Source organism: Bos javanicus, chromosome 4 (assembly GCF_032452875.1).
Source record: "Bos javanicus breed banteng chromosome 4, ARS-OSU_banteng_1.0, whole genome shotgun sequence".
NCBI lineage: Eukaryota > Metazoa > Chordata > Mammalia > Artiodactyla > Bovidae > Bos > Bos javanicus.
This window is the reverse complement of record NC_083871.1, coordinates 86,425,150-86,445,036: the sequence shown is the minus strand read 5'-3', so window position 1 is coordinate 86,445,036 and position 19,887 is coordinate 86,425,150. Positions and strand designations below refer to the sequence as shown.

General features: G+C 35.8%; 1 protein-coding gene across 2 annotated transcripts in view; it reads left to right on the top strand.

Annotated features, from left to right (window-relative positions):
* The window catches only part of FAM3C (FAM3 metabolism regulating signaling molecule C), a 54,180-nt gene extending 35,180 nt beyond the window's left edge, over nucleotides 1-19,000 (top strand). For both annotated transcript variants that reach the window (XM_061414537.1, XM_061414536.1), the window contains exons 6-10: nucleotides 6,523-6,581; nucleotides 9,201-9,251; nucleotides 11,385-11,469; nucleotides 15,955-16,081; nucleotides 16,678-19,000. In XM_061414537.1, coding sequence (XP_061270521.1) covers nucleotides 6,523-6,581; nucleotides 9,201-9,251; nucleotides 11,385-11,469; nucleotides 15,955-16,081; nucleotides 16,678-16,767 — 412 coding nt within the window. In that variant the 3' untranslated portion in view covers nucleotides 16,768-19,000. The remainder of the gene's footprint in view (nucleotides 1-6,522; nucleotides 6,582-9,200; nucleotides 9,252-11,384; nucleotides 11,470-15,954; nucleotides 16,082-16,677) is intronic.
* Nucleotides 19,001-19,887: the final 887 nt, after the last annotated feature.

The window sequence follows — 19,887 nt, the reverse complement described above, 5'->3', positions numbered from 1 at the left end:
ATGTCTTCACCTCATTTATATTGAAGAAAATGATCTGACTGCTGGATAACATGATGAGAGAAGTAAGAGTAGACAGAGCAATTGGAGGGCCTTTCCCAGGTGCTGGCACAGCCTTTCGATTCCCCCCCTGCCACACACAGTTGGCAAGAGACTTGTTTGCATGTGTGCTCACTGAAATATGTAAGTGGATCCTAAGAATACATAAGTAGAAATTTTAATATTTTCCTACACATGCTGTAAGTATACACAAACTCATTTTGCAGACTACTAGTCCAGATCAATGCTTCTCAGTGGGGGCAGTTTTCTCCCTAGGGGAAATTTGTCAAGGTCTGTGGACATTTTGGGGCATCAAAGTTACGGAGGTGCTGCTTGTAGAGACTAAGGATGCTCTTAAATTTCCTACAGTGCACAGGACAGCCCTTCCTCATGAATTATCAAACCTATAATATCATCGTAGACTAAGATTTAGAAACCCCAATACAAACAAAGATTAAAATAGGGTCATGGTCATGGTTTAAAGGACAAGTAGATGCCGTCAAGATATATTATGGAGATTAGATGGATTTCAAACTTCTCATTAGTTAGAAATATTTAGAAAATCCCAGGTATAAATATGAGGTGTCACATGATACATGAATTATAGCTTTTTTTTTTTTTTTTAGAGAATTGGGGATAATTTTTTTAGATATTGGGAATAATACTTCATCTTTTATTATAGTCTTAATGTTTGTACACAAGTCTTAATGTGGTGGACTATTTTGAGGGATTTTTTTTTTCCACATTGACGAGCAAGATAGGATTTTTGGCTGGGAGGACCAAAAGATAAAACCAAGGATATGATGTAGGTACTTACATAATCATTTTAAATGTAACTATATAAAAATATAAGAACCATTCTAAGCTCATGAGTGGAAAAACAAAACAGCCAGCCAGCCAGCTGGCTAGATTTGACCCATGGGCTGTAGTTTGTTAAACCCTTCTCTAAACAAATCATTTTAAGGCATAATAGCTGGAACATGTTGTAGGTATTTGAAACAGAACTGTATTCAAAGGTGTAGAATGTCTATAGAGTATTTAATCATTTTCTTTAACTATTTGCCTGCAGGTGTGGAGTGGTGGGAGGAACCTTCATATTCATGAAAGAGAAAAAAGTATTTCAGCTTGTGTTAGTACTGGGTGACTAACCTGTGTACATTTAAAATCTTCACTGATTTGTCCTTTGCTGGCTATAGGTTTCCCCTGATGGAAGTTTGGTTTTTAAAACCTGATAAGCTACTGCCCTCTTGTGGGAAGCCCATGTCACCATGTAGCTTTGTTGCCTTTCTTCCTCTCTGATGTACACAGCTGCTGCCGCTCACTACAAATGATCTCTGCTGGAGAAGACACCGTGATGCTTAATTATAACTCTAATGGTTGATTAATCATCACTGTGGCTTCTTCACATTAGTGATGGCTGTAACACATTTGCAAAAGGAATAGAACAGATGTACTTCGAAACTTCCCTGTTTTATGCAGCAGTCTTGTTTGGTACTTCTTACAGACCACCTTTCAAACCTGGTTTTGCACACATGTAGAAAAGATCTATGTTTTATTTAACTATTCCTGGGTCAGGAAGATCTAGAGAAGGGATAGGCTACCCACTCCAGTATTCTTCGGCTTCCCTTGTGGCTCAGCTGGTAAGGAATCCACCTGCAATGTGGGAGACCTGGGTTTGATCCCTGGGTTGGGAAGATCCCCTGGAGAAGGGAAAGGCTACCCACTCCAGTATTCTGGCCTGGAGAATTCCACGGACTCTATAGTCCTTGGGGTCACAAGAGTTGGACACGACTGAGCAACTTTGACTTTGACTTTCACTTTTTCAATTTTACAGAACAAGTGAAATTTTGAAGGCAGATTCACAAGTATGAGTAGATAGTCAAATGCTACTAAGTCGTGTCCGACTCTGCGTTCCCATGGACTGTAGCCCTCCAGGGTCCTCTGTTCATGGAATTCTCCAGGCAAGAATACTGGAGTGGGCTGCCATTTCCTTCTCCAGGAAATCTTCCTGACCCGGGGATAGAACTCTGCATTACAGGCAGATTCTTTACCATCTGAGCCACCAGGGAAGCCAAAATTTTACAAATCAAAATTTTATGCTTTTCCTTTTTCAGTAGATCTTGGAGTAGAGTTTTTCTTTTACTTTTCAGTTTTGAAAAAATTACAGAAATCGCAGGCAGTTGCAAAGGTAGTACAGAGAGATCCCATGTGCTCTTTACCCATTTCCCCATGGTTAGATCTTACAGAATGATAGTACAGTATCAGAATGGAAACTGGCAATTAGTACAGTGTCTGTGTATAGTTAGGACTAGAGATCTCTTCAAGAAAATTGGAGATATCAAGGGAATATTTCATGCAAGGATGAGCACAATAAAGGACAGACACAAAGGACCTAACAGAAACAGAAGAGATTAAGACGAGGTGGCAAGAATACAAAGAAGAGGTTTACAAGAAAGGTCTTAATGACCTGGATAAGCATGATGGTATGGTCACTCACACATCCTGGAGTATGAAGTCAAGTGAGCCTTAGGAAGCATTACTACAAAGAAAGCTAATGGAGGTGACGAAATTCCAGCTGAGCTATTTAAAATTCTGAAAGATGATGCTGTTAATGTGCTACACTCAATGTTTGAGCAAATTTGGAAAACTCAGCAATGGCCACAGGACTGGAAAAGGTCAGTTTTCATCACAATCCCGAAGAAGGACAGTGCAGTGACTGTTCAAACTATTGTACAGTTGTGCTTATTTCACATGCTAGCAAAGTCATGCTCAAAATCCTTCAAGCTAGGCTTTAGCAGTTTGTGAACCAAGAACTTGCAGATGTACAAGCTGGGTTTAGGAAAGGCAGAGGAACCAGAGATCAAATTGCCTACATTCATTGGGTCATGGAGAAACCAAGGGAATTCCAGAAAAACACCTACTTCTGCTTCATTGACTATTCTAAAGCCTTTGAATGTGTGGATCACAACAAACTGGAAAATTCTTCAAGAGATGCAGTACCAGACCACCTTACCTGACTCCTGAGAAAGCTGTATGCAGGTCAAGAAGCAGCAGTTAGAACCGGACAGGGAACAACTGACTGGTTCAAAATTGGAAAAGATGTACAATAAAGCTGTATATTGTCACCCTGCTTATTTAACTTATATGCAGAGTACATCATGCAAAGTGCCAGACTGGATGAATCACAAGCTGGAATCAAGACTAACCTCAAATACACAGATAATATCACTCTAATGGCAGCAAGTGAAGAGGTACAGAGAACTTCTTGATGAGGGTCAAAGAGGAGAGTGAAAAAGCTGGCTTGAAACTCAGTATTCAAAAAACTAAGATCATGGCATCTGGTCCCATCACTTCATGGCAAATAGAAATAGAAAAAGTGGAAGCAGTGACAAATTTTATTTTCTTGCACTCCAAAATCACTGCAGATAGTGACTACAGCCACAAAATTAAAAGATGCTTCCTCCTTGGAAGAAAAGCTATGACAAACCTAGACAGTGTATTAAAAAGCAGAGACATCACTTTGCTGACTTTGGTTTGAGAATATTGTATAAATAGAATCATATAATATGTAAGCATTTGAGATTGGGTTTTTTTTTCATTCAGCATAATGGTCTTGAAATATTATTATGTATTAATAATTTGCTCCTATTTTAATGCTGAGTAGTACTCTGTGGATATACCACAGTTTAGCTATGGCTCACAAATTTTAATAAGCTGCATTTTCAGTGTGTTTTTCAATTTTTCACTTCAGGCTTCTTTGACCCATAGGTTATGTTAGAAGTATATTGCTTAGTTTCCAAATGTTTGGAGAATTTCCTGTTATCTTTTATTGTTGATTCCATTGTGGTTGGAGACACATTTGATATGATTTCAGTACTTCTAAATTTGTTGAGGTTTACTTTATGGCCCATGATATGGTCTATCTTAGTATATTCTGGAAGAATGGGTGCTTGGAAAGAATGTATATTTGTCAGCAAGTAGAATATTCTTTAAATGTCAATTAGACCCTGATGGTTAATGCTGCTGTTGAGTTCTGTATACTCTTTTTAATTTCCTGTCTTTCAGCTGTTGAGAGAGGGATATTGACATGTCCAACTATAATCGTAGATTTGTCTTTTTCACCTATGTGTTTTACCTGGGTTTTCTTCACATGTTTTATACCTTGATTGCTTGGTACACACGCTTGGGATGGCTATGTCTTCTTGCTAGATTGACCCTTTGATCATTATGCAAACTTCCTCTCTGTCTCTGATATTTTTCTTTGCTCAGAAATCTATTTTAATTGATGTTAATATAGCCATTCCTGTTTGCTTTTGTTTAAACAGCTTTATTGAGATATAGCTCATTTACTGTACATTTACAGTACATTCATTTAAAATACACAGTCAATGGATTTTAGTATATTCACAGATGTGTGCACCCATTACCACGGTCAGTTTTAGAACATTATCATACCTCAGAAGGGAACGCTGTGTCCTTTAGTTATTGTCCTCCTGCTTCTTTCTCATTGCGCTCTGCTGTTACTTAGGTAACTGCTAAGTTTACTTTCTGTCTCTATAGATTTGCCTATTTTGGACATTTTACGTATATATATATATATATATATATATATATATATATAATATGTAGGGTTTTTTTGGTGATCAGCTTCTTCACTAAGCACAGTGTTTTCAGGGTTCATCCATGTTATAGTATATATCAGTACTTCACTTCTTTTATGGCTGAATGATAGTCCATTGTATAGATATGTCACATTTTGTTTAGTTTCATTCATTTCATTTCCATTCATTAGTTTGTAGACTTCTGGGTTGTTTCTACCTATTTCTTATAAACAGCATGTAGTTAAGTCCTATTTTAATCCACCATCCCAATTTCTATCTTCATTGGATATTTTTGACCTATTTATACTTATTATAATTATTGATGTGTTCAGGCTTAAGCCTGCCATTGTATTACTTTCTGTTATCTGTTTTTTGTTTCTGTTTTCTTTTACTGCCTTCCTGTGAGTTATATGAACATTTCTAAAGACTTTTTATTTATTTATTGTGTGTATCTCTCTGTATAGCTTTTTTAGTGCTTGCTTTTGAAATTTACAATCTGGCCCATTACAGAAAAATTTTGCTGACTCAAAGTCTAGACTTAAGAAAATGAGGGAGAAAATGTTCATTGTCCAGAATAAAATTAAAAGTATGTTATGTTTGTAGATATGAGGAATAGCACAAAAGTTGAGGAAGTTATCTTTCAGTGAGTCAACAAAAACATCACTCACATCATTGACAGACAAGTGAAATTCCAGCATATGTCTTTATTGTTCACTGTTTCAGGTTTTTCTGACTTTGTTTTATTCTTTAAATGAAATAACATGCAACATTTGTGTTGGAATTTTACTTGTTCATCACTTGCTACCATAGGTTAAGTAAAATGAGTTCCATGAAAATCATAACACATTCTGTGAGAATCAGTGGCTAAGTGAAATTTATGATCAAGTATGTATTTTATTATTTGGAAATTGTGTGCTTCAGATCCTTTCTGTCAGTAAAAATTATAATAAACTTACATTGTTGGTTGAGAATGTAATTATTTCAAATAGGTAAGAGATAGAAACAGTCTAAATATCTGTTGATAGATGGATAAAGGACAGACAGATGTATCATGTATGAGTAGTGTGTATTCACATATATGCATACTCACTTCCCCACCACCTCAAACCACTTCTTAATCATTTAACAGCACATCACTGTGAATTTTTAGAATAAAAGGTACCTACACTTTTAGTTTAATAATTTTAATTCAACAAACTGAACTGATAAAAAGCAAATATTTTTCTCGTACCTTCCATTTCACAGTATTTATTATCTTTACGTAATGGTCTGTGAGCTGCCCGTGGAGGTTGATTACCGCAGAATGACATTGCAAGTCTTATAGTTCAATGCTGTAATTATATGAATACAGTATTCCTGCTTCTGGGTATTGAGAAATTTTGCATCAGTAATCACTAAGAGAATGTTCACAATTAAGTTAAATCTTACTTTCAGAGTATAAAAGATTTTGGTAGCATCTCACCTCTGTTTCATGTCATATTAACTTTGCAGAAAGGACACTAGAGTTTACCCTTGTTTATTCCCTTGAGAATGGTGCAGGCTGTGAGCATAACGTCCATGTGTTTGATGGATTTTCTAAAATGATGTTTCATAATCTGATGCAGGGCAGCAAGAAAGAGTCTAGTATTTTGACTGTAATACTTTTTAATATATATTTCTATTTGTGAAATCTTACTTAAGAATGTTGCTTTTAAATTATTCAGTGTTAGACTGTCTTCTCTGACCTGGTAGAGACCTTTCAGTCTCCACTGTGGTATTAAACAGCTGTGTGTATATATAACATTCCCAACTGGTTTTTTTTTTTTTTTGGCATGAATGGCTTTCCCTGATGGAGTTTATGTGCAATATCTTAATTCTAAATTTGTCTTAACTTTTCCCCCTTCAGTTTAATGAGTGGTGTTAAGAATAATGTTGGAAGAGGAATCAATGTTGCCTTGGTAAATGGTAAGAATAATTATTTTACCTTACAAGTATGGTAGATATAAGGGTATAGTGGTATATAGGTATATTTATATGGCCCAAAATAAAACAGACTCTTATATCAAGAGATCAGGTAAGAAAGACTCAAGCTTGACATTAAAGCTCTCCCCCGACCCTCCCACAACATCAGCTATGAGTAGAGATGAGACACTGCATTTCAGTGTTTATATCATGTTCTCTTAGAAGCATCCAACTTGCTGTGCAGTGTATAGAGAGCCTCCCATGAGATTGTCAGGGTACAACATTATCTAACAATTGATGAATTCTTGCTGTAGATATTGGAATCCTAACGTAATATGTCAGAATGATCTCTGTTCGTTTCTAAGGCAAACCATTCAGTATCATGGTAATCCAAGTCTATGCCCCGATCAGTAACACTGAAGAAGCAGAAATTGAACGGTTCTATGAAGACCTACAAGACCTTTTGGAACTCACACCCAAAAAAGATGTCCTTTTCATTATAGGGGACTGGAATGCAAAAGTTGGAAGTCAAGAAACACCTGGAGTAACAGGCAAATTTGGCCTTGGAATACTGAATGAAGCAGGGCAAAGGCTAGTAGAGTTTTGCCAAGAGAACACACTGGTCATAGCAAACACCCTCTTCCAACACCACAAGAGAAGACTCTACACGTGGACATGACCAGATGGTCAACACCAAAATGAGACTGATTATATTCTTTGCAGCCAAAGATGGAGAAGCTCTATACAGTCAGCAAAAACAAGACTGGGAGCTGACTGTGGCTCAGATCATGAACTCCATATTGCCAAATTCAGACTTAAATTGAAGAAAGTAGGGAAAACCACTATTCAGGTATGACCTAAATCAAATCCTTTATGATTATACAGTGGAAGTGAGAAAGAGATTTAAGGGATTAGATCTGACAGACAGAGTGCCTGATGAACTCTGGACAAGAGGTTTGTGACATTGTACAGGAGACAGGAATCAAACTATCCCCAAGAAAAAGAAATGCAAAAAAGCAAAATGGCTGTCTGGGGAGGCCTTACAAATAGCTGTGAGAAGAAGAGAAGCAAAAAGAAAAGGAGAAAAGGAAAGATATACCCATCTGAATGCAGAGTTCCAAAGAATAGCAAAGAGATAAGAAAGCCTTCCTCAGTGATCAGTGCAAAGAAATGGAGGAAAACAATAGAATGGGAAAGACTAGAGATCTCTTGAAGAAAATTAGAGATACCAAGGGAACATTTCAGGCAAAGACGGGCTCAATAAAGAACAGAAATGGTATGGACCTAACAGAAGCAGAAGATATTAAGAAGAGGTGGCAAGAATACACAGAAGAACTGTACAAAAAAATCTTCATGACCCAGATGATCACGATGGTGTGATCACTCACCTAGAGCTAGACATCCTGGAATATGAAGTCAAGTGGGACTTAGGAAGCACCAAAGAATTGATGCTTTTGAACTGTGGTGTTGGAGAAGACTCTTGAGAGTCCTTTGGACTGCAAGGAGATCCAGCCCATCCATCCTAAAGGAGATCAGTCCTGTGTGTTCGATGGAAGGACTTATGTTGAAACTGAAACAATAGTACTTTGGCCACTTGATGCGAAGAGCTAACTCATTTGAAAAGACCCTGATGCTGGGAAAGATTGAAGGCAGGAGGAGAAGGGGATGACAGATAATGAGATGGTTGGATGGCATCACTGACTCAATGGACACGAGTTTGAGTAAACTCCAGGAGTTGGTGATGGACGAGGAGGCCTGGTGTGCTGCGGTCCATGGGGTTGCAAAGAGTCAGACACGACTGAGCAACTGAACTGAACTGAACGTGATATAGACTGACATGAATGCGGGTATGTAGAATGACAGAAGGTGCTGGAGTATTTCATATGGTGTGGGGTTGAATGAAGAGTCAGAGTCAGTTGTAATTTTTCAGTATTGTCCACACTGAATCTTGAACATCTCAAGTGTTCTTGAAAAATCACATCTGAATATATGAACCTGTGAAATGAGACCCAGCTGCATACTTCTCTTTTTGGCACAGTCACCCTCTGAAGAGTCACCCTCTGGGGAGAAGAGAATCCACACCCACCTTCTCTAGTTCATACTGTAGGAAAATAATTTCTATAGCTTTCACAATGAGAGAGAGATTTTTGTTTCTAGTTTCTGCATTTTCCTTTGTATAAAAGATTCTATGCATATTTGTCCAATTGATAGCAAATAAAACGTTTTAAAAGAAAATTAAATACAAATTTTTTTTGCAAGATTGCTTTAATAACAGAAAATAGCATGGATTCATTTTTTTTTAAGGTTTATGTATTTGTGGGTAATTTTTAAATAAGGGAAGACAGTAACACATAAGGATGAAAAATATATAACTTTAAATTTGAATTGTCTAAAGTCAGTAGTAATTTCTGTTTGCTACTCTTCAGCTTACAAAATTAATGAGAAAGTCCTATTCAAAAATTACCCTTTTAGAAAAAAATTTTAGATGCATGCAATTCAAATTTTAAGTATTTGTCATAATAATTCTCTGCTAATGGATTCACGTTGGACAAGATCATATGTCTTATACAATGTAGAGTATATTTCAGTTATGTAATTTGCTATGAATTCAATCTCTTTTAGGCAAAACGGGAGAACTAATAGACACCAGATATTTTGACATGTGGGGAGGAAGTAAGTATAAATTACGTGTAACTGTTCTGTTGCTTGCACTAAATCATACCAATATAATGTAGTCCGTTGATGAGAAAATAATGGTACTATTTGGTTTTCATTTTGTTTCTTTTCACTGAATGTCCAGCTCATATTTAAATGATTAGTCATACTGGATGCACTTCACTTTTTTATAAAAATTGTTGGTGATGTGTAATTAAGAGCAGTGATAATCACACTTGAGATTTGTTAAAGTCTGAGTCCTGTTTTCTGCAGGACAACTAATTCAAAGCTTTAGGCTGCTTTGGGTTTTTGTCTGAAATTTCTAAAAAAAAAAAAGAATAAGTAATTTGAAGAAGGGCTTAACCAGTGTAATCGTGTTTACTTCACTGAATTGATTTTTTTGCATAAAATTTTCAGTCTCAAAACTAAGTTCATAACCAGGATTATTATTCAAATAGATGAATATTTGAGAGAAGGAGTAGAATTTTCTTTCCAGTTTACTGTACTTAGAGCAGTCCACAGATAATCTTCCTAATTTGGCAGTTCCAACGAGCAGGTGGAAATTAGTCACCAGCCTGCAGAGGGAAGGACCTGGCACCTCAAAGAAGGTGGTGCCTGAAAGAGAGACTTCTTCCTCAAGTCTAAAGGAAGGCCAACACTGATTTAACTGTTGATTCTTTTCTAAGTTGAGGCTCTCCCCTGCACCTCCTCATCCACTTTACGAATTCCCTGGAAGCCAGCAGTTGTTAGGCTTCCCAATTTTATCTTGTTCTCAGACCATTGAGCTTTTCTAATATTTCTTCAGCCTGTAATGAGATGCCATGTATTATTTATTTTTTAAATGAGATCGGAACTTTTCATGGTGTCAAAACGTGTATGTTGTCAACTTAAAATGTGTCATCAGTTTTAGATTCTAAAGGAATAATTGTTTCTAACAAAATTTATCACATGGAAAACCTCTTCTAAAACTGTTGTTGAAATCAGTCATGTGACCGGAAGCTCTGGTATTTCATCTCAGGTCAGCAAACTACGCTGAAAATACCCCTCAAATTTAGAAGTAGTTGCCATCTTTAGATTTAAATAGAAGTTATTTGTTAGCTGCTCTGTTACATTTTTTTCTGAATTAAAAACACTATTACTTTAAGATAGAATCCAGTTTTAGAGAAATCTTTGGAACCTTTGCTGTGGAAAGAAACTGAATAGTTTTGAAGTAGTATTAGACTTGGGCATTTAGGAATCTGACATTGTAAGGAGTTCAAGATGTAGAATGATTTGTATTGATAGTTCCCAATCAGCCTCTTTGGTATCACCAGTTTATAGTCACCAACATGGTTTAATCCTTTGTGAATCTTAATACTGCAGATGAAGCAGGTAATGACTACAATATTTGCCCTAATTAGTTTGACTTTTAGTGATAACTAGCTTACATTTCTTCCTCTAGTTTATAGTAGGTAGATATTCCCAGAAGATTCCTTAAATCACTATGGATGTATGTACACTTGTCCCACAGTATCTGCAGGGGACTTGTTCCAGGACCCTCTACAGATAGCTCGTAATCTTCAGGTGCTCAAGGTCCATAATTGGCCCTCCGTACCTGCAGTTCTGCATCCTCGGATTCAACTAAATGAGGATCACATGGTACTGTAGGATTTATTGAAAACAAATCTGTGTATAAGTGGACTCCCGAGCTCAAACCCCTGTTGTTCAAGGGTCAGCTGTGTACATATTTATATTATTTTTTTTAAATTATAGATCCTTTTGTGCAGTAAATAAAAGTTCTCTTTTTTAGAAAAGTATCTGTGCAAACAACTTTACATATACTCAGGGAGTCCATGAACCTTTCTCCTGTCTCCTAAACTTCTTACTTGAAATCATGTCATACTTTAATATGCTATGGATTTTTCATTTAGCCCCTGGAGTATCAGTTTGAAACACACACAGGGTGAATCAGAATTGGGAAATTTTAAGTTTATATGAAACTTAATTTTTATCCTGTTCATAAGATTTGTTTCTCTTTTGGTTTCTCTACATTAGAAATTATCAATTTACAAACACTTCCTTTTTTGTACTGTTAAGTTCTAAGAGATTATCATGATGGTTAGTCATTAAAAAAAAAAACAAAAACACTTAACCCTTTCTGTTTTTTTTCAGATGTGGCCCCATTTATTGAGTTTCTGAAGGCCATACAAGATGGAACAATAGTCTTAATGGGAACATATGATGATGGAGCAACCAAGTATGTAAATTTCAAAAATATATGCAACTTTGCAGATCTATAATTTATAATAACATAAGCAAAACATTTTCAACGAAAAAATTTATAAAACAGTCAAGTAATCCAACTTTCAGATAAACACTGTTAACTTTTAAAAATTTTACTTTCTGTGTAATTATCATTCATCTATGATTGCGAAATTAGAGTCACATTGCACATAAAGTTTGCTATATTCTTTTATGTTCTGTTTTTAACAACTGTAAATTGTTTTCTCTGACAATAGTATTCTTTAGTACCATTTTCTTATGGCATTTCCCAAAGTGTGTCTGTCCTGTGAAACCCCAGTCCTTTAAAACTGTAGTGGCTCTTCTAATCTTTTATCATGTTAAGTTTCTAGGTCATTTTACCCTCCTGGCTGCATTTCTTGGGCATTCTCTAGGTGATCATTGTCCCTCTTAAAATGAAGCCCCAAGTTGGCCATAGTGTTCCCGAAGTGGTCTGGCCAGTACAGGGTACAGAGGAGGTGCTCACTCACCATGTTTGAGAAATTACGGTTAATGTTCATGAAGACTAGTGATGCATTCATGTTCTTTAGGCAGTCATGTCACAGTGTTCATCAACTTAAAGTCTCAGATCTCTTCATTTGATCTCAGAGGTTTTTTTTTTTTTTTTTTTTAAATCACTGACAAGTCAGGTCCTTCTCCCCATTCAGAACTTGGTTTTGTTTAATGTGAATGAAGACTTTATATTCATATATCCTTGTTAAATTTAATTTTGCTGTTATTGGCCCACTTGGTCTTGATGCTGACATTTGTCCTATGAGATTTCCATTGTCTAGGCTTTGTACTCTCTCCAGAGTCATTCAGATTTCTAAATCTAAGTCATCAATGATAAACATGTTTACTACAGGCAGTGTGCCACCAACTGGAGACCACTTCTGAGGGATTCATCTATTAGCCAGCTGCAGAAACTACTTTTTAGTTTCCAATGTACTCTAATAGGCATACTGTCCAGTTGCTGTTTAATTATTTAATTTTCTGAGACTGTCAGATGCCTTCTTGAAATTCATGGATAATGCTAATTATAATACCCTGGCTTACTGCCCCAAAACTGCGTATAAAGTTGAAAGTATGAGACGATGTTTACATGGCTTTATTAATCTAGCCCCCTTCCTACTACTCTTTCTCTTTTTTTTCTTATTCTTTCTTTAATACTCACAGGATCTCCTTCTTGTAATCCATTCTAAAATTTTGCTAGGAGTTAGATTTAGTTTTATTGAATTATTGTTTTTAAAAATTCCCTTGTTTTTTTTAAAAACTGAAATATTTAACTTTTAACGTCTTAACGTCTTCACTTTCCATGATGCTTCTAAAATAACTGACATTACCTTGAAGATTATATTAACAAGTTCCTTAAGAAATTAAGGGTGTCACGTGCGGGCCTCGAGGCTTAAATTTAAAGTACTATGAACATTCCTGAGCCACTCTTCCCTTTTTATGTTGATCAAAGAGTGTTTGCCTCCTTGGAAAAGACAGTTGTGTTTTGATCTTGATACCCTATCATTCTCCTGAAACAGTGGATCCCCTCATTATTTATACTTGGCAGCAAAATTTCTCTCTGTGGCCTTTAGTAGTTTTATGAACCTCATCTCATTTTGAGCACTCAGGTCTTCCTGGTAGTAGTATTAAAAGTGCTGTCATTAGTAACATGGTTTGCCTTGTATTTTTGCACACTCCTTTTCTTAATTTGAACCCATCATGGGATAGACATGGACTCTGGCAGTTCAAACCCAGATTGTTCCAGGGTCAGTTATATATCTCCAGAATTAATGCTGTGTATAAATGTATTAGTTACACTGCACTGCCTTTTAAAGAAATGGGATATTTTGACATCTGCTATATCAAGCACTCAAAATATTGACTGTGTTGCATGGTTTTCAACATTTCTTTGAACCATGAAATCATCTTTTATTTAGTTACATAGAAGATAGCAAAAAGGAATAATAAAATTCTACATAAGCAGATTAGAAAACTTCAGAAATTGTTGAGGAAGTTGTCTTGTTATAAACTTGTAGTTAGCTAGACACAGGGACATATGGCATGGGTGCCCAAGCCCACCCCCAGGTTTGGTTATTCACTGGGAGGAATTCAGGACTCTGCTTATAGACCTGCTCACTCAGGGCTACGATTTGTTACAGCAAAAAGATGCAAAGCAGAATCCGCGAAGGGCAGCTAGTTCAGAGCAGAGTCTGGAGGGAACCAGGGCACCAGGCCTGAGTTTCCAAGAGTCTTCTCCCAAGCGGAGTGACACAGAACATGCTTAATTCCTCTAGCAAGAGATTGTGACAACACTGGGATGTGCTGTCCACCAGGGAAGCTTATTAGAGCTCACGGCCCAGGGTTTTTACTGGGAGCTGGTCATGAGGCACCGTCTGCCTTATGCATCCCCAAATTCCAGATTCCCAGCCAGAAAGTAGGTGTTTCGTATAAACTACTTTGTTTGCACAGTTTAGACACATGAGAGCCATTCTGATCAGTTATGGGAATGGGGGAGCCTTCCCAAATCCAAGCTTCCAGAGCCAGCCAAGGACCAGTCTTGCTCTTAGGCCTTTCTAAGCCCTGCTGTAGTAATCCTTTTCTGCTTAGGACCTCAGGGTATTCTCAAGGGAAAGTAAGGAAAGATGAGCAGAATCAAAATGGAAAGCTCAGTTTCATGTTGCTGCTAGATTGGTTAGTTTATTCATGCAGATCAAAACAACAACTTCTATAATTTGGAAATGCAGAAGGAAAAATGACTGTCCTTCATTATATTTCTTAATTGTAAAGTTTTTTAGATAAGAAAAAATTGCATGTACTTCTGGCAGGGGGCCAGGCCTGCATTTGGATAACCACCTACTATGAAGGCATTTTTTGTGTATGAAGCAATCTCTTGGCATTTGTGAACCTAACATTCAGCTATTTACAAGCAGCCCTGAAGCCTGCACCCTGAGGTGCAATTTGTGATTTTTCTGAGATGTAACTGACTGAAGCCCGTAGGCCTTCCTCCAGGAGGTTGTCACTAGGCTGCCCTAGTAAGCACGACCTCTGTTCTGCACCATTTATTCTAGATAAAGCAGCAAAATTCACTACTAGTGCTGATACCAGTAAAAAGTTCTAATTAAGGGGCCAGCAGTAGAACATTTGAATAAACTAAAGAGTGGAATGTAATAGTCTGCAGATCCATGACATACTAACACTGTTCAGAAGCAAGAAAACAGTTCAGACAATACTTTCAGGGGATGTCCATCTACTACAGAAATTGCTTACCAAATAGGCAGATGAATGAAAGTGATAGCAATTCATGTAAGGACGATTACAAGAAACACAGCTACAGACCCACTTTGGGGAGAAAGCCAGACGCAAGTACGTGTAGTTGTGTGTGAAGGTGTCAGAATCTTCAGAAGCTGAGACTTCACTGGTCCTTTTGCACAGCCATTTCATTTATTTTGATTTCCCTTGGTTATAAATGCATCACTTGATATAGTTATGAATCTGAAAGACTAAGTATTCCAGGTCTGCCCCTGATTTTCTCACCGATTCTTATGACCTTTCCCAGGAGGGCAGCAGTGCCCAAGCTGTGGTTAAAACAGCTTCACTGCCCCCTGGATGTGACTAATTGTGAAGGGCTAATGACATATGTAGCTCTGTCCTGTTCATGAAGCTTTTTTTTTTTTTTAACATAAAGTATCCTGTTTATCTTCAGGTTAGTTACATGAGAACTGCCTTGCCAGTTTCAGATACTTCACATAAAATATTTAATACCCTAAAAATATTTGAAAAACTTGAGTCATTTTGCGAACATTTGAAGTTAACAGAAAAAGTCAGGTCTCTTATATTTGCCTGTAGAATTGAGTATAAACTCACTGTATGTCAAATAAAATTATTTTTTAAATGTTATCAATCCCAATCAGTAATCAGGACTTTCCTATTGATAAATGTGTTATTATCTCTTCAGGCAAAAATTACTGTTATGAAGTAGATATAAGTAAACCTAGTATTAGAAACATCCAGATTTATATTAGCACTTACCTTAATTCTACTCAAATGTAATTTACAAAGAGTTTAGTGGAGATTCAAAGTGATTTTTAATTTTACAAAGATGTTGACTACTTAAGATCTTGTATTAACCTGAATGGGTATCTACTGACAAAAAATGACAGTTTCCTATTTTTATTTGATGGAATGTAAATGAAAATGAACTGTTGTGAAATTAAGACACAAAAAAAGGTACTTCTAAATAGCATAAGCTAGAAATTTATTTGCTAGATTTCATAACTTTCATCATTAAAGAATTCAAATAGTAGGAATGTTACTCTGATAAAATTTATTTTTTTATGTTCTCTTATTTAAGCCAGGGTTTTCTCATTTATTTCATGGTTGTATGTTAAATATTGTAAGTGTATCAGTATTCCTTAGACCACATACAGTACACTACGTTTACTGTATCATTCTTTTTCTCTTCTTCAAGACTCAATGATGAGGCCCGGCGGCTGATTGCTGAATTGGGGAGTACATCTATTACTCATCTTGGTTTCAGAGACAACTGGGTCTTCTGTGGTGGAAAAGGCATTAAGACAAAAAGCCCTTTTGAACAGGTTAGTGTCTCAGACTTCATAATTAATGGGCAACAGCAATTGTGTGAAACCATTCACTATGTATTCCTATCCCAGTTATTTGCAACTTAGATAAAGCAGACATTAAATATGTTTCCATAATATATTTCCATATTTTTTCATAGGTTCCTGGCAATCAGTTATTTGAAATAACCATGATACTATTTTAATTTTAAAATTTAAAAAAGTCAAATTCTACATGAAATTTTTTTCCTATGTGACAATGCATTGGCCTATGATTACTTGTATCATAAGACCTTTAGGAGGTTGGTTATTAAAAATTTTAGCTGAACTTTTGATATTAGAATCAATGAAGTACAGATATACTTTAGAACTTAGTAGAATGTAAACTTATATTTGACTTACAAAGGATCTTTAAAGACCATCTGTGGTGTTTTGTTCTTTCAGTTCCTCTTTGAAGGTCTGCCACTGTATGCCAGACCCCAAGCATTGCTCATTTAATATCTTGAACACTAATTTATATGTTGATAGAAGTGTTACTGAAATGAGTATACTTAATTATGTTATTGCAGATATGCAGTTTGCTAAAGTACTATACTGTGGTTGTGTTCCAACAGCACATAAAGAACAATAAGGACACAAATAAATATGAAGGATGGCCCGAAGTTGTGGAAATGGAAGGATGCATTCCCCAGAAGCAAGACTGACGTGGAGAAAACCGAAGGGAGCACACTTTCACTGTTAGTGGGAAAGCCCTACCAGAAAAACTACATGTAAATATTTTAAGAGCATGCAGCCATCTCGGTGTGTGCATGTCCATTATCTCTTTTGATATCAGGATTATTTATTGCTAACGTAAATAGCTGTCTTTGTAAATAGTCATCATAATGAGCAAATCACTGAACCATTTTCAAGCACATCTCTCTAATGGTACAATTTCAGACCATGATGCTAATGGCATCTTTTAATTCTAAAAGCATACCAATGGCTAACTGAACAGATATGAAAAATATATTGATATATACTAGTCGCTGTGAAAATCTATCATGGAACGATATGGATTTTAGGGAGCAGACTTTGTTTTCTTTTACATATATATATGTATATTGCCTTCTGATGATAGTATCTTTTAAATTAAAAAGATATTGGGCTGTAATGTTACTTTACAGTCTGACTCCCCTGTTGTATTTCTTTTCTTAGTCTTTCTCTTCCCTTCCCAAGAAACCTATAAATAAAATAAGAAAACATATCAAATACATGAAAAGCACAACAGAATTCTTTGTTTAATGTACACAGTACAAAGTAAATATATAAATGTAGATGGCATTCAGGACTGTAGCTTGATGGATTTTGTGTTAGCAGTGTGAATAACTTGATTTTGCATAAGCTATTCAGAGTGAGGCAGGAGGGGGCAACTCCCCAGAGCTGAGGAATCTGGCCAGGTCCCTTCCCCAGCCTTAGTAGGTCATTCAGGACAGCATATTAGTACAGTTAGAACCTTACTGGCCTAAGTTTTCCTTATTTAATTGTTCTCAGCCTTGGCCAAGTGGTTTGGAAAGAGGCGCACTTTAATGTCACAATGATTTTAGATTGTAAACCCAAAGATTCTGTATTTACTTTCATCTGATTTCTGATAGTAATTTTTGCCTGAAAAGATAACAACATATTTATTTATCAATAAAAAAGTCTTAATGAAGTGATTGGGACTGTTAACAGTTAAGAAATACTTTTATTTGATACACAGTGACTTCATACCCAATTCTACCTAAAAATATAAGAAATCCAACTTTTTTGTTAGCTTCAGATGTTCAAAAAATGACTCAAGTTTCTTAAAATATTTTTAGGGCATTAAATATTATGTGTGAAATATCTTAAACTGGAACATAAAAAATGTAATCAACAAACTGCCACTCACAGTAAAAGGCAGCACTTCAATTTTGGATCTAAATTTTAGATGCCTTACATAAAGAAAAACTAAAAGCAGTATTTTTTATTTTGCTATAAACTGAGTTGGAAGTTATTAAATATCAATGAGTTTTGGGGTACTGTTTCTTCCCTCAAACTGAATGTAATTCATGAATCAATGCACCTTACACATCTAAGCAATTTTTGTAAACTTTTCAGATTTTTGGTGCTGATACAGTAAATCACTTTCAGCATGTGTATTTTAACATTTCAAATACTTCCTGTGATTCTGTAAATTAAAAAAATAGCTATTTTACAGTTCCAGGGATTGTGAAATAAGTGTTGCTTTTTTTTTTTAAAGTAATGAGAATAAATATTCTTGATTTTGCATTTGTGATTTTTTTTTTTTTTTTGTATTATCTGGCAAAGTAATATACCTACAGAACTTCACATTGAGGTTTTATTGTCCTGCTTAACATGCAAAATTTAAGTCATTCCTGTGGTTAAACACACTAATATCCTCAGGATATATCTTAATATGGATAGAATTTAAGTATCTAGATGACAAGACTTCTGTTTCAAGATAAGGACTAACATGATCACTTTAGAGGTGTGTAAAATGCCAAAAGATTGGTTATTTAATTGCTTTCATGCAGTTTGCTATCGTTTCAATTCTGTCTTGTATGGTTTATGTCAACATAACTTTGAAAGCAATAATTTTACTGTATTTTACTTTCAGATAGCTTTTAAAAATCAGCATTATAAATGCAACAATGCTCATTTAGTGTTCAGAATTTTCATTAAAATCAGAAACTTAGCATTGACACTTTGGTCTTTTAAATGGTGTTTAAGGACTTAATGGATGTGTATTTTTTATTTGTAATCATAGATACAGTCCAAGACAAGTTTATTATGATATGCCTGTTAAAATGCAGTAAAGACGGTAGGAAAAAAGTGTTATCTGGGGAACTGAAGAAAAATTGAGCCAGAATCTTTATATTCCTGACTTTGATTAAAATTTATCATTGTTCTTTCTGTGTTGTGTTCATTTGCAAATGAATTATCTGATATTTTGTAATTTTTTTTTGCCAGATGAAGCTCAATGCCTTTAGCCTGAAATGCACTTTATACTTAGTTTATACATATTATAAATAAATTGACCCCTCCAAAAAGATGATAGTTTCATTCAATTTGGTTGACACGCCCCATTTTTAAATGAAAGAATGAGAAATGTGCCGTGTTCAGTTAGGAAAGCAGTTGAAAGTAGAAATGCATTTAGAATATTTTTAAAAATGAACGTGAAAGGGGAAAAATTGCTTGTGTTGATCAGGAAAAAGATTTGCCACTCAACCTCTTCAATTGGGCCTTCTATAGCAATAAGTGCATGTAAACGAGGAGTGGATAAAGTACCAGAATTTACTTTTTCTTAAGCATTACTCAGAAGCATTCCCAGCAAGTCCCTTCCCAGGGTGACTCTTCTTTTGCATACCTGGTTTTTGATTGTTACATGCCAGTATCTAGTTAATCTCTGTTGCCCTCAAAACTCCCTTGATTTTTTTTTAAATTTACTTATTTTTAATTGAAGAATAATTGCCACTGATGAAAGAAATCAAAGATGACACAAACAGATGGAGAAACATACCATGTTCATGGATCAGAAGAATCAATATAGTGAAAATGAGTTTACTACCCAAAGCAATCTATAGATTCAATGCAATCCCTATCAAGCTACCAACAGTATCTTTCAGAGAACTAGAACAAATAATTTCACAATTTGTATGGAAAATACAAAAAGCCTTGAATAGCCAAAGCAATCTTGAGAAAGAAGAATGGAACTGGAGGAATCAACCTGCCTGGCTTCAGGCTATACTACAAAGCAACAGTCTTCAAGACAGTGTGATACTGGCACAAAGACAGAAACA